General features: G+C 43.1%; 2 protein-coding genes and 1 non-coding gene across 7 annotated transcripts in view; 2 read left to right on the forward strand and 1 right to left on the reverse strand.

Annotated features, from left to right (window-relative positions):
* The window catches only part of LOC100121080 (somatomedin-B and thrombospondin type-1 domain-containing protein), a 31558-nt gene that overhangs the window by 12007 nt on the left and 3836 nt on the right, over window positions 1-15715 (forward strand). Inside the window, exons 1-4 of one of the 5 annotated variants that reach the window (XM_031926100.2) lie at window positions 8044-10743; window positions 11163-11427; window positions 15088-15288; window positions 15574-15670. In XM_031926100.2, the coding sequence (XP_031781960.1) occupies window positions 11175-11427; window positions 15088-15288; window positions 15574-15670 (551 nt within the window). In that variant the 5' untranslated portion in view covers window positions 8044-10743; window positions 11163-11174. Of the gene's footprint in view, window positions 1-8043; window positions 10744-11106; window positions 11428-15087; window positions 15289-15573; window positions 15671-15715 lie in introns of those variants that run through there. The other 4 variants (XM_001604613.6, XM_016984730.3, XM_031926099.2 and 1 more) reach the window with 4 other exon arrangements.
* On the reverse strand, window positions 916-2277 carry SPH93 (serine protease homolog 93). The gene is made up of 5 exons (NM_001172782.1): window positions 2204-2277; window positions 1984-2128; window positions 1652-1901; window positions 1428-1574; window positions 916-1355 (listed from the first exon to the last, which is right to left on the reverse strand). Exons 1-5 carry the CDS (start codon window positions 2253-2255, stop codon window positions 1206-1208), a joined length of 744 nt encoding a protein of 247 aa, NP_001166253.1. The 5' UTR covers window positions 2256-2277; the 3' UTR covers window positions 916-1205.
* LOC116416831 lies at window positions 5857-6018 on the forward strand. The gene has a single exon (XR_004227173.1). It is a non-coding gene; the product is annotated as a U1 spliceosomal RNA (small nuclear RNA).

The following is a 15715-nucleotide window of genomic DNA, read 5'->3' on the forward strand; positions in this document are numbered from 1 at the left end:
ACTAGTAAACTAGATCATGAACATCATGTTAAGCGTACAAATAAAGGCAAAGTTTCTAAATTGAAGCTACTTCATAATACGATACGAAATTTCCATCCGAAAAGAAAATTGACCAATTTATCAACGAAAATTTCAAAGCACGAAACTCGAAGGTCCTCGAAAGGAAGCAAAAATATTCCGCACAGCAAGCACAGCACTTACCCGCACAGATACGGAAAAAAGACGTACGGACGTCGGATACATATTTTTCCGACAGGATAACACAGCTCTCTCTCTCTCTCTCTCTCTCTCGCTCTCGCCGCGGACCGCGATATTTCAAGCGCACTTTCCCTCCCGAACAATAACAACAACACCAGCTGCAGTAGAGCAGCAGCAGCAGCAGCAGCAGCATAAACCTACCGCGGAACACTGTCATTTATTAAACCGGATCCGGCGCATATCGAGGGACACGTACGCGGCTCCTGTGTGTCTATGTTTACAGCGTATGCAAAGTACTTGTTGCACATATTGAAGCGTCGCGTTTGGTGTATATCAATTTTCTTCCTGTTTTCTCCTGTGTGCCCAGTCGAGTAAAAAAATACGAAACCGCGGATTCTTTCTTGCGGGATCGTATAATTTTCCTGCGTCAAACACAAGGCTGCCCACTCGAGAAGAAAGTATGCGGGGCGTGTGACGAGCTTGAAAAGCCCGCGCGGAATCTACGCGAACAATCAGTTTTGCAGGATGGTAAGGATGCGGCTTTTTTTGCCGGTCGCGATTGTTAAAAGTTGACGAGTTTCCTTTGAAATGCGCGACGCTTTTCTGCGGTTTGCTTGTTATATCGCGGTGGAAAGGATTGAGAGGAATTTTAAGCACCTCGTATAACTGGCGACAAAGCGGATTATTTTTGTGAAATAATTAACGCTCGCATAAAAAGTTATAGTATTTAAAAAAATAATATTTTTTAATCTTGGTCGTGATTTCAAGAGTACATCGCTTCTCTTGAGTAAGTTAAATTGCGATAAGAAATGCGCTCGAATGTAGGTGCGCGATTATGATTGCCCCGCATCAAGTGCTGCGTGCATACCAACTTCACGTGTTCCACTTTTTCAAAGAAAGCACTGAGGTGTAGTATTAAAGTGTTTTAGTGTTCGTTTTAATTTGGATATATAGTTTTTGAAAATTGTTAATGATTTGCATTTAACGAAATTAGCAATTTGAATTGATCAGCGGAATTTGTTCTGTTGCTTCTGGATCCAATCGAGAAAAGTGTACACTTTGGTGAAGACATCGGGATGACCGACAGCACATGGTAGTCCGAACGAAACGATACCAACTTGAACTTTGTCAGCCACGAGCGGGCCACCAGAGTCACCCTAGTAAAGATATCAAATATATCAATGGAAAACTATTAGTTTCGTCATTGCTTATTTTAAGAAAAAACGTACCCTGCAGGAACCTTCTCCAATTTTCGTAAAAGTGCAGAGATGAGCCTCAGTGATCGGAAAGATAGTACTCCAGAATTGATCACACTCTTCTTGGCTGACAATTTTGAGGTCGATCTCCTGCAGGTTTTTGGCTAAGGTACCATTGACCTGAACCGAATTACGATAACGGCTTAAGAAACGGTTTCTAAATTCTCAATAAAATTAGCGCAAAACGGAATAATTACATGGGTCAGTCCCCATCCGCTGAGAACGACGGAAGTATTATCGGTTGTATCGTCAGTGGGCAAAGCTATAGGCTGTACATGCTCGTTGAAGTCCATATCCTCGATGACACGAATTAAACCGATGTCATTGTCCAAGTACTTCATCGTGAAATTTTCATGATAGGTCAGGTACTCCGCCTGATAAAATTGGGCCTTTTCGTCCGTGAGTTTGTTAGAACCGGCGTAGACCTTGATGAATTCGGGCGATCGACTGCAGATCCACCGAGAACATAAGTTTGGTATAATTTTTATCAGTTGATATTTCATAGATGAACAAAAGTAAGAATGCATACTTTCGAAGACAGTGGGCAGCAGTCAAGATCCAGCGTTTATCGATGATGGATCCACCGCAAAAGTATAAGCCAAAGTATTTCAACGCTACCTGGTATGGAAACTTGCCATCGGGAGCATCTTGGCCACTGACGATTCTTTCGAATGCTGCAATGGACGTTTAAGATTATTCTTTTACGCGCGATGAATGTATTCTTCGTTACTGTAAATAAATTCACTTACCGGTTGTACCAGCTGCCAAAGACAGCAGTAACACAGATACAAGTACCTTCATGACTGTTGCACTGGAGAATCGCACAGAGTAACGGTCGAGAGAGTCTTTTTATACGCTTGCAGTAACTCGGATTGCTTAAATTGTTATCAAACCAACCTTGTTACATGCAGTGTAAATTAAAATGTAACAGTGGTGGAAAAAAGTCGGTTATTTAATCAAATTTTTGCGTACATCTGTCCATGACTGTGCCTTCGTTCTTTTCGCCCTGACATGTTTACGTGATTTATACTGCAGTTTTGACATTTGAAATCTCAATCTGAATGAAATTTTATTTGCACGTATAAGTATCATGCCTGTAAGTCAGTGTCGTGCGGGTGTCCTCGAATGATTCTCGATACTTTTATCAATTAAATAAGTTAAATTATAAAATTTCAATCTTTGATTATTATGATGCATTTTTTTATCACAAATTCTAATACAAATGTGGATTTATTTGCGTTTTCATTCTCATTCGTGACTATCACAATAATCTGTACTCCCACACAAATACACAAAACTGTGCAGAGATTTGCCATTGAATTTCTCATGCAGCTCAAACTTTCAAAGGTTCAACATGAAATAACAAGCTTTAAATACTCGCTAGCGTTTCCACTCCCTCTCTCTAAATCAACAAACTCTCCAGCTCGTTACCTGCTCTGTTTAATGCATTCTCGCCGGGAACTCGGCGCTGTAAACATTAGAAACACCCTCGGCGCACCTTCCAGACTTATCCAAACCCTTCACTCGATCTCTAAAGGGCTTGCGCTGTAAGTTTCGCGCTGCATACGTATAGCACTCTTCTCCATGGCAATGACTCGAGAGAGCATGAGCGCAGCTCCATTTCCGTTTGTCTCTCGGTTGCAGCTGCACCCTGTGTACTATATATATGTTCTCCTCCAGGGGTAGGTAACTGCGCGTACGAGTGTTATAGAGGCGAGTCTAGACGGGGAGAAAACTAAAGTCTGGAAGAGAGAGAGAGAAAGAGAGAGAGAGAGAGAGAGAGAGAGAGAAAGTAGCTAGCAAGCCATTGTTGCGAGTCGAGCGTCGACGAATGGATAATTATCTGGGAAGTGAAGATATACAGAGCTTTTCCGCTCCTTCGCTTGCTAATTTGATGCTTCTTCGTCGGCGATGATCTTCGGGGAGGATTTTCGAAAAGTCTCGCGAGAAGCATGCCACTCGGCTGATTGAAATCTAGAAATGCGGATGAGATTCTCGCGCTAGCGTATTACTTGTCGTGAAATTCTGCTCGGGATTTTTAGCTGACTGAGAATTCGGTATTCAGCGGCATTGAAAACTCTATTCTAAATAGACAACAAACTCTATTCTAAATGTTTACGTGCTTGATAAAAATGAACGAATAAATTCCAAACAATCCTCGACAAAGTTTCGCTTCGTTCAGAAATTCATTTACTCTTAGAGCCTCTCCATTTCGAGCCTCAGCCGGCGGGCTTATGAAAAATAAATCGCGCCAGCATTGTAGGCTCGACTCTCAGAGAAACGCCCACAGACGGAATCGCGATACAAAAAACTCGGGCCTTCTACATCGTCCGTCCCGCAGACACTCTCGCTCTAATGCCGCGGCAAATCCGCGCTCATGAATACGTAAAGAGCCGCGAAAGCGCATCCCTCTCTTCCTCCCCCCCTCTCTCTCTCTCTCGCCTCGACCATTACAGCCGGCGAAACTTTGATATTGCGAAACTTCTTCGATGTTTCTTCGGTTGCGCCGTTATACTTTCGCTCGCGCTCTCTCCTGCAGTCTTTATTCCGCTTGCTCGGAGAGAGAGAGAGGCGCATTTTTAAATCCCGAGATTTTCGCTCGCTTCTGCTATGGAGATGCCCGCGTGACTCTACTGCGCGATGATGTTGTGCTGCAATTGAGAATTGCCATTGCGCCCGCTAGCAAGAGGGACCTTTTCCCATTTACCATAATGGCGATCTCGAGATTTATCGCTACGATCACTTCTGCTTTTATTCGGGATAGTGGTGTATTTCGGTGAAGCGTTTAGTTAATTGGAAAAATAAATTGTCTTGTTACGTGTTTTTCAAAAAATCAAAGCATATTTGTATGAATACGAAGGCTAACGAAACTAGCGAGTCAACGTAAAGTAGCTAATTACGATTTATCAATGCATTCGAATACCAACGATAAATTTGAAAAAAGCGCAGTAATGGCAAACACCGTTGTTTCGATTAAGAATACGGCCACGTTCCGTTCGACAATAAAACCCTCGAACACGGCTCGTAAACCAAGTCCCGTGTACTTTTTTTTTTCTCAAACCCCCCGCAGGCAAAACAGTAGCACTCGCTTATTTTATCGCCCATCCGAGGCTGCAGACTGCGCCTTTCGTTAAATCGCATTTCCGCTCCACGGACGGAGATGGGCTGCTTCTGTACAAACCCCGCCGAACGCGATACCGATCGAGCTTAGCAGCGCCGGATTCTGCATGTATTATTCATGAAGGCCGCCGAGAGTTCGAAAGCTATCATGAGCGTTACCCCCCTTAACGACGCTTATTCGCTAAATCTGCTTTATTGACTGGTGCGCGCCGAGCAGTGATTCCAGCGATTTCCGGTTCGCTTCATTGCTACTTTGTTAAAAGGATACGAGGGCCAATCAATACGCGAACGGTTTGAGCTATAGTTGCGATGATTGTCACGAGGCTAATGCATATACCTGTTGAGTCCTTCTTAAAATATAGCTTGCGCTGTGAGTTACGACATTTTTCATTAAAGTGTCGCGAGTATTTCCACGTGAAATTCTTCGAGGAAACTATTTGCACAGGCATATAAAGAAAGCAACGTTCTCTCATGCGCATTTCCTTTAGCTGCAGACGAGTGAGTTAATATTCTTGGAAGAAACGCGCACTGCGGTGCGGACACAGTAATTTCTCGCGCAGAAGTTACATGCCGCACGCAGGAAGAAAAATTCCACGCGTGTCTCGCACCTATACACGCTCAAGCGGTTCCGGAAAAACTATTAATCTCGGAAACGAGCCAACGACTGTATATAAAGAAACAAACGAGCGTGTAAGCGATGTCATATTTTTGCCTTAAGACGTGGCGGAATTGCCGCCTTTGTGCGTGAAGCGAAGACGCAGGCGAACGAAATTCTAAGTTTTATAACGTCTCACTGCATTCTGAAGTATCTTGCGAGCGAGGTTCGCGTGTTGCGAGGCGGAGTTTTCTTCGAGAGGGGGGATGGTTAATGCGTTTTTCGCGAGAAGTCTGTGGCTAAAAAATCTTATCGAGCAAATATTCGAGTACGTAGAAGAAAATGTTACAATTAATTAGCAGACGTGAACAATGATATAAAGTATTTGGGTAAAAATACTTTTTTATAATAAAAAAAAAGTAATTCAGAAACATTTAGTTTTTATTTTGTTGAAAGAATAATTTTTCAAATAATAAATATTAATAAATATTTGCGTGTAAATTTCTCGTTCCGTAGTTCGCAGAGCAAGTGTCTATATGCATATGGTTCTCGTATACCTTTTTGTATAGCGCGCCACTGGCTTTAGTTGTCGCGTCTGCCGCTAGGTGGCGAAACGCATGGAATTCAATTCACGTAGTAGAATTGGCACCTTGAAAGTACTTAACCGTAGCCGGAACGGCTGAAAGCATACTTACCTGGCGCAGAGGCTACCGTGATCAACAAGGCGGTTCCTCCAGGGCGAGGCTCTTCCATTGCACTACGGTCGAGCTGACCCTTGCGAATATCCCTAATGTGGATATCTCGGGCGTATAATTTTTGTTAGTCGGGACTGCGTTCGCGCTATCCCGGAATAATTGAATCCAAAAATAATTTTCTAAAGTACTTTGTTTACACAGTAAAACATATTCCTAAGCTATCTTATTTATAAATAATAATAGCAGAAATGTGGATTTTGTTTTAAATCGATCCGATTTGTTATCTACTTTCTCCGTTTTCATGGGAGTGTCGTAGTGAATTCTGAAGAATCGCCGATTCCAGAAAAAGAATCGAAGAATCGACCAATTTTTATTAATATTATTGAATAAAATTGAATAATATATATCATATTATATTAATATTATTATACTCTTTAATAACTACCAAGATTTTTATAAAATTATAAATTGATAAAAAAATTTGATATTTACATTTATATTTGTTTTATTTGGAAAGTATGATTTTACAATAATATTTCCATTTAATATAGTTTTATAGATGACTTCTTTATTTTGACATGTACGCACAATTTATGAGAAATGTTTGTTTTGCGCTTTATTCGACATCATTAAATATATCTCTTCACTTAGATATACATCTCCCGACATACGCCAAAAAAAGTATTATTGACAAACTCTTTTAATCAGCTTTTCCATGCGATAGAGATTAAAATAAAGCCTTGACTTTTAATTTGTATTTTTTAATTTGTATTTTTTATTTTTCACTTAAAATAAAACCAAAAAAGAATCGATTCTCGATTCCCAGTTTCAAAATAATTGAGAATCGAGAGTCGTCAGTAAAATAGAATCGACAGCAGAATCGATTCTTCAGAAAAAGAATCGGTCGATTCATACAGAATCGAAAGGAATCGCCCATCACTAGAGTGTCGTCATTATCTGAAGATGCTTTCCTCTTCTTTGATGTAGTATTTTTCGGCGTGTTATTTTTATATCGGGACTGATGACTTTAAAACGTCATAATACCCTCGATTCAACATTGTAATTTACGTGCCCTAATGTACCGCTGAAATTAGAGCTGTACATCGACACTTTTACCCAACGAATTTTTACGAAGGCGATGATCCCCCGCAAGTGCGATTCTTCGACATACGCTCTCTTTGTCAAATACTGTGAAACGATATGATTCATCACCAATAATAGGGCGCATAATCCTCCCAATTTTCAAGCACGAATTGTACGATTTCTTATCGTACTTGGCGGTGTTTTTCCTCCGTTTGATTTAAAAATACTTAGACGTTGGCTTCAAAACTTTTGTTGTTTATTTGAGTCATTTATTAAAGAAAAAAATGTGTTAAATAAATATGCTTTAGAAAAAGAACAATACAAGTGATGGAAATAAAATGCAAATGTTCAACGAAAGCTATACGTAGGTCTCGAACTTGCTGCGTCCGAACCGCATAATGTTCTATATCAAACGACGGGTCAACGATTCCTTGGGGCTCTAAAATGACCCTTGCGGATACGTCGTCGGTGAATATGTATAGCACGTGTGAGCCGTTTCTTAGGTGCTGTATTTTTTTCTGGAATTGTACTGCGTGTCCTTCTTTTTCGACGTCGAGCTTTTTTGACTTTGTAATTGCGACCTCCTTTCCAAAGAGCGAAAAGTCTTGGCTCCTTCTAATTTATACGTTTAAGAATATTGTTTTATTAACAAGTGTTAGAATTTTTTTATGTTATTTTTATTGCGAGATGAAAACTTTTTCAGTCAGCAGAATCCGCGAATTCGTATTATTGCTGGAACTTTGCATTTTTATTATGATAATCGAGCACTAAATAGCACTCTAAATTCTCTTCACGCCGAAGTAATTTCAATTTTCGTGACATTCAGCGCAAAAAGAGGGGGAGAGAGAGAGAGAAAAGTAAAGGCAGTACATAATGAATCAGCGTATGCAAATGTAGTTGAATTCCACGACTCCTGCCAACGGGACGCGAAGCAGTTTCTGTTTATGGATCCATTCTTAACGGGTACTTTGCCTAGTAATAGCTTTTTCACAAAGTTTTTTGATTAAAGATAAAAATACGTCATTCGATCAGTTGTTATATAAATCGAACGTGCTGCAATAAATATTAAAATACTTCAAAGTCGACGATTTCAATTAAAAATTATTTCAAATGTCACTGTTAAGTAAATTGCAAAAACCTCACGCAAAAAAGTGTTAAAATCATTATAAGAACATAAAAACTCCCTCTTTTTGCCCCTCGTGTCCCGCTTTCCTCGGCAACTTTATCAAGCTATTTATATACGAGTTTTTCCCGATAAGCTTTAAAATAAAAGTTAGAATTAAACTTCTACTTTTTGCTACACTCCAACAGCTTTAATTTTTCAATCTCAAGCTCATTGTAAAACTACCTTCTTTAATAAACTGAAAACCGTCTGATTTAAGAATAAATCTAGATTCCCTCTATGCAATTAAACGACCGCAAAAATTCGCGAACAACGACAAGAGAGCCCAGCTCTGCTCGAGAGTCCGACCGAGAAAAATCGAGAGGCACTCGTTGCCGAAGCTTTTGTTCGGCGCGACTCGTCGTGGTCGTCGTTCGCTTTTCATGCGAGCGGAGATGCCCGCACCGAGGTATTTTATCGGGCTACCGTAGTTTTATCGACACCGCGCACGTGCAAGCTCGATATTACATAAGCCCCCCCCCCCTCTCTCTCTCTCTCTCTCGCGTGCCGCTCGTTAAACTCGCGAATAAAGCTCCGGCGTCCCTGCAGGCTACCTACGATTAATTATCCCCGAGTGCTGCAGCGCTGGCCGACGCCGTTGAATCTCGCTGTGCGAAACACATCACGGGCTCGAGACTCTATGGCTATGCGGTATGATGGCCGCATGTGGCTTGGTAGCTTTCGGAGATTGGGTGTAGAACGGAATGTTCGTTGCTGAAAGCCTCGTGGATTCCTTGTTTACGCTTGATTTGCTGGGACGATATTGTGCTGGAGAGGAACGAATGTGAAGTATAGTTTGTAATTTGCTCGAGGTAATTAAAGCTATCGGTGGTAGCTTTTCGGACGGTTTTCGATTCGATGTAGATCTTTCGGTTCATTAGCATTTCGATTAAAGTTTGAATGAATAATTTGCAGCTGCTGATTTGAATTTGAAAAATACGCGCGCCTGAATTCATAACCAGAGTTCTCGAAAACTTTCGAATGGCTTATTAATTAGCATGAACATCAGAACCTGACTTTATAAATTTGTAATCAACGATATACAAAGCCAAACGAGAAACTTGCGAGCGGTACGTCTTGCGGATAATCTTATGTCCTGCAAAAAAATTCCTTTTAACTAATGCAACGCGAAAGTCAGAGAGAATAATAAACTCGTTCTCCTCGAAAACGATGTCACGCTCGAATTGAAAGTTACATAATTCACTTCCACGATTCGTTAAAAAAAACAACAACAGCATCCCCAACGATCGAATAAATATTCAAATCGAATTTCACACCCATCAGCCGTCGCTACCCCCTTACAACAACCCCTCTTAGTTCTCACAGCCATTCAGACAAACGTGTCCGACAACCCTCCATACAAAATCGCAATAATTACCCCATCATACCATAATAATACATACTCCCCCTCAGCACATATACAGCCGAAGACCGCGCTGCGTTTGCGCGCGGGAATTCAGGACATGCGCCCGCAATGTCGCACGCATCGCGTCTCCCTCCACATCCCTCTCGAGCCAGAGCGGGGCGGCAATATACTTGCTTCTGCCACTCGCCTTTAGTCGCTCCTGGACGCTTCGTACGTCCGCTCGTGCGCGCGCCGTCGTCGCCGCCGAGAGGGAAGTATCATTTTTCGCGTCTTTTTTCCCATATAATCTCGGAGTGATAACAGTGCTTTTTTTTCACCTCGAATTCACGTGCGTCGAGGATTGAAGCTTTTCGGGGTGCAAAGTGTTACGACAGTCGAACCGAAGATTTTTTCCCCGCTTCTCGTAACGAACATTACGCGCTTCGCCACTCATCAATAGCCGATTATACGAAAGTTCGGCCAGCCGGAAATCAAGCCGCGGAAACTCAATCAACGAGTCTCCGGCATCGGCGCCGTAATATGTAATCATCACGTGGATATCCTCTCAGCAGCCACGTGGGCGCTCATATAACGAGCTTGTTGATTTTTGCGCGTCATTATAATTGTTCTCGTGCGCGCAAGCACAAAAGCTCGGCTAACGAGAGACCTACATAATACACTGGCTCACGGGCGCGCGTAAATTTTCCCAGAAACTGCGATTGTTTGAAACCGATCGGCCGAGACTGTTGACCCGCGGAAGTTTCGTATAATGCAGTGTTCGCCGAGAGAGGGTGCGATGCAATTTTAGGCTGATTGTCTGTTCTCGACTATACAGGCCAACTCTGCTGCCCATTGTAATCGCTCTCGACCATTCATCACGCGCGTGTACTGCCCAGAGAGCTTTCCCTCTCTATCTCTTTGGGTTGGGTGATTTTTCGCATTGTTTTCTTCTCTCTTGCTCTATTCCGAGACAAGAGTGTATTATTGTTTGTTCGTCGGTGGTCGAGGTAATTTCTGATTGGATGGAGCTTGCGATTCGTTTTGTTTGAGTTACGAGGGGACGATTTTTCGAGTCGTTGAAATAAATAGTGCTTGCTGCTCGCCTAGACGAATCGGAAGATTTGGGAAATCTCGTCGAATGGATGTGGGATCGCGAGAGGAATATTTTTGTATAAATTACGCCTGAACAAAGCTGAGCGACCTCGTTATAGCGTATCACATCGATTAAGTACAAAACAAGCTTGGAGAGCGATTTGCTGCGTCGAGTCGCGGAGTACAATACTGGCAAGGTAAAGTTAATTTATTTTCGCGTTTCCCAATCTAATCCGATACATATAATTGTTTGCACATCGAAATTTAGAACTTAAATAATATAAAACGAGAGCTTGGAGCCTCAACGTAATTTCATCTTAGACCGTTAAATGTCCAAGAAATAAATAATCGATACGATAACGCCGCGACGCGAGCTTGAGAGGTGGCAGAAAATTGAGAGCTTTTAAAATTATTACTACGACTCTAGTAGCAATCGAAGGAATTCATTTCGAAATAGAACCACTTTGCAAAATCATTTCTTAATCAAACGAATTGCCGCGCCCGCAAGCTCTAAAAAAAAATCCAATATTTTTACCGACTCTTTTCAAAACTACACACAGCCTCTACAGCAGTATGTACTAACCCGGACCCTATCACAGGACACTATCTACTATAGCAAAAATAAACGATGAAGGCTCTGGCCAGTAACTGGGCCGTCATGGCAACGGTGCTGATAAACTTTTGGCTGTTCGTGGGACCGGCATCGGCAGGCAGTTGCGGCGCGGCTAAGCTTTGCTGCCAGGGCCGCGACTCTGGCTGCGTCATACAAAAAGCTTCACCGAATGCCATAATCGAGAGCCCACGGGATAAGCCGTGCTACTGCGATCACGCCTGTCTCAGGCTGGGAGATTGCTGCGACGACTTCAACGAGACTTGTGCAGGTAGGAGTGCGATCATGATGGATTGGAGGTGGAAGCTTTCGGAGATGTGTATGCACAAAGGTCAACAAAATTATTAATTTAAAACAGATCAGGAGTGAAACACATTTCTTGAAGGATCCTTAATTGGACGTTCTGCATAACGAGCTCGTGCAAGCTCGTTTTCAAAGCTGCGATTGTTGTTTTTCTCGTGCGTTTGACATGCATTCGCGTCGAATTTGACATTCATCCCTCAACAAAACGCTGTATCACATAATACATAGCTCTCGCAACAAAAGCCTTGGCGTTGAGAAGCCTTCCTCGGAGCCTCATTAAAAATTCGCAACAAAGGGCTCTCGCGTGTGAATAAACATAAAGTTCAACGAGAGCAAAAGCCCGTCAAACGGAACAATTTCTTCAATTCTCAATTCCGCACAAGGAAAAAAACCGGTTCACGCCAATTCCACCTGCGCCAATTGCGTTGCTGCCCCAGTTATAAAAACAACACCACCACCAGAGAGAGAGAGAGAAAGAGAGAGAGAGAGAGAGAGAGAGAGAGAGAGAGAGAGAGAGAGAGAGAGAGAGAGAGAGAGAGAGAGAGCAATGCTTCGAGCAATCTTTCTAATGGCCAATTCTGCCTAAGCGAATATGCTAACTAGAAAGCGACGCGTTCGAGCTTCGCACCCAAAAAAGCAACGCAAAAGATGTTAGTCGCGGATACATTCATAAAAGAAAAACTAACTCACTTTTACACCGCATATGCATACACTCGCAATTTCTTCTCGTTTTGCGCGCGAATCGCGCCTGTAATGGCCGAAATAAGTAGTGGCACCGGGATTTCCGGGATTTATTCTTCGCTCGTCGTCGTCGTCGTCCTGCGAGAATTCCCCTCCCGAGGAAAATAGAGAAAAGAGTTTATTTATGGAGGTCGTCGAGTGGCCGTTGGGTCTCTCTCTCTCTCTCTCTTTCTCTAAGAAACCAAGGGGATCAGCACGAAATATTCGTGCGTCGAGCTGTTGAGAGGCAGTGTTTTCTTCTCGGTCTTTCATTTTTTTTTCGCTCCAGAGAGAAAGAGCGACTGTCGGTAAATCATGTGCCCTTTCTTCCTTCTTCCATGCGACAGGAGGATGTTATACCGCTGGCTACACGAGTTTATGGAAATTTCATTTCTGATCGCTGTAAGATGCTGTGTAAGACAGGGAAACGCGTTCGGGATCTATAGGTGTCGGCGTTGGAAATTGGATGCTTCGATATTTTGTGACGTTGAGAAGCTTATATTCTACTTCGAACGAAAAAAAAATGTAATACGTGAAGACGAGCTTGCGAATGAATATTATTTGCGAAAAGATTACTTTTCAAAACGTTTTGAAATCCTGTTTCGTAAAGTAGTAATTTTTCTGATAAAATTCACGCAAATTATACGTGTCCTACAAATCTTGTATTTAAATGTATAAAAGCTCTAATGAAGTTATACGCTATACATCTCCATCAGTAGTAAAGCAAAGCGACATCGACTCCGTCGAGCGCTATCTAAAATAATAATCTCATCTCAATTAAAACGGAGCTCATCTCTCTCTTGAGAGCATATCTAAACCTCCCCCATTTCAAGCGCGTATCCGACTCAAAGTGTTGGTCGTAAAAAAGCTCTCTTTCAGCAGACGCGTGACGCGTATAGTGTGCATATAAAAAAAAGCTCACGTGCACACACACACACACACACGAGCGTGAAAACGTCGGTACGACTCTCCCACGCACGCAACATCTGTGTATACAACTTTGATATCAGTTTTCACTGCTCGCGAGCCATTTCCATTTCGCTCGCGCGTTAAAATTACATAAATTCTCGCGAGCGCCTCTAACGGCCTCCCGTGTATACGTAGTACTTTATTTTACTGTGTTATCCTCCTCCACCTCCTCCTCCAAGCGAGTGCGGAAATAAACAATCTTATGCGATGTTATAGGCCTCGGCGGCTCTTACGTTTGTAAAAAGTTTACACACAACAAAAGCTTGTATACGATGCGAATATGCGCGAGTTTAAAATTGAAATAGCCGAAGCTCCTGCTTACGTGCTTTTCGAAGCTTCTATAGCGCGACTACAGGGGGATCCCCGTGCTTTTCGTTGGGTGAGATAAATAAATCTCGCGGGGGTGGATAAATAGATAGAATAGAAGTAGAGAACGGTAGGGGCAAAAAAGCTGCTAATGTCCGCGGCAACGACGCGTGCTGTCTTCCATTAACTTGCCGAGAGAGCCAAGTTTCGGAGCGAGTAGCCAACACACGCCAGGCGTCAACCCTTTCGCACCCTCGAGCTCGAGCTCGAGTTGTTGGCTTTTTCTTCGCACGTGTGCAGCAGAGAAAGGGTAGTCGTATAGGAAAGGAAAGCGATTAGTCGATGTAAATACGTCGGATGCAGTAGCGAAAAGAAATATCGCGCGAAAACGATAATAATTAGCCGAGTAATGGAAGGAAAGCTCTTTACGAATTCAAAAGCCAGCGCGTCATCGTCGTAATAACAGTACGATCTACTTCTCCGATGGGAGAAATTTGCATGAGAAAAAAAAATGAAGAAATCAAAAGAATGTGAGAAAACCCCAGCGAGAAAACTTTCTCCGTCACCTCAAGCGATAAGGGCGCGAAATTTTCAATTTTCCCGCCAGTCGTCGAGATCAAGAGTAAAAGCTCCCTTTATGGTGGCAAAAATCCCATCGCCAGTCGTACACACAAACAGCGCGTTCACTCTCGCTGTTCTCTCTCACTCCTTCGTCTCACTGAATTCGCTTAAAACTTTATCGTCTGTGAATTAGCGTTCGCGTGTACACGACAAAGCCTTATCAAGTGCAGCTTCGAGTACGCTTATTCCCGTCCTGCTGCCAGTCGCACAGGTCTTTATACTGCACAGAGGGAGAGCTTTTCTCGAGGCTGAGAGTCACAAAGGTCCGTGAGCTGTGACTCGGCGGAATGAATCGAGCTTTCGGTGTAATTAGAAACACGCACCTGCTCCCCTGATTTAGGAAAATTAATGACGCGAATGTGTGTGTGTGTCGGGAGTTTTTATGTGAAGGAGGTGGAGTATGGGTGCTGGAGCGGTAATTGCGGGATTAAGTGGATCGAGCTTTCTCTCTCTCTGCGGAATTTTTCGTGGCTGTGCAGTTGCCGAGAGCTTTAGCGAACGTGATCGAAGGGGACGATACACACTTTTTTCTAATTGATTCGATAAACGATAAAAGCTTTCTTTTATGCTCTCGATGAAAATTAACGCCGCTCAACCGTCCTCGAAATATCTAAGTGACTGCGACTCAAAGCTCCGCGATATCCTCCAATGTAATATCATTCAAGACTTATTGCATGCACATAGAAGAGAGTAGTGTGAAAGCAGCTTGAAATTTGACGAGAGCTGCGAAAGCCTGAAAGCTCTTTAGCGCGACAGGATATCATTTTCATCGCGCCGCGCGGATGAGCTTCCGTATACAGAAGTGCCGACGAGAATTAAGGCCACAATATCCGCGCTCGCGCGAGCTTTCTCCCTTATAATCACAGCGTAGCATAACTAAACGCCAATTAACGTTCCTCTTGAAAATAACGAAAAGCACACCGTCTATAACACACACACACACACCGAAAGCTTCCTCCGAGCTGTATATATCTGGGGGCTGAGTTCACACATTGAATTTTTCATTGTCCAGTTACGGACTGCAGCGTCAGCGAGTGGAGCGAGTGGTCGGAGTGCGACAACATGTGCGGCCTGGGGCTGCAGACAAGGCGTCGCCACGTTGTCCGAGCAGAACGTAACGGCGGCAAAGCATGTCCCACGAGCCTCGAGCAGACCCTGACCTGTCAGAACTACGGCTCCTGCCGACGACGCGCTCGTCACTTTCAGGTGGAAGGTACGTATTGTCTTCAGGAAAACGTAATTTTGATGGGCCCGTATATAGGGGTGGATTCGGGATCTTTCGAGATTGAAAATACTTTGCTGAAAAAGCAACTTGTTGCGGTCGATCCTTATTTTCCCTCTCAGCGCAATCGCTGAAAACAATAGCCTTTTCCGTATGAATTTCCTTCAAGGCTGCAAAGTTTCGTAGGAAAGTCTGCTCCACGCTACGCGACTGTCTACCGGTCGGCGTCCAATTAATTACGCAAATCTTGTAACGAAGCGGGCTTAAATTTTCCAGAGCTCGGCCCGGAGGCAGCGGCAAACCTCTCCTCCTTCACGACGGACAGCAGCGAGGCAACTTTGGACTCGAACTTCGTTCCGCAAATTACCAGGGGGTAAGTTCACACTGCGCGCATACTTTTTTACCTGTCTTATGGACT

Source organism: Nasonia vitripennis, chromosome 3 (genome assembly GCF_009193385.2).
Source record: "Nasonia vitripennis strain AsymCx chromosome 3, Nvit_psr_1.1, whole genome shotgun sequence".
Classification (NCBI taxonomy): Eukaryota; Metazoa; Arthropoda; class Insecta; order Hymenoptera; family Pteromalidae; genus Nasonia; species Nasonia vitripennis.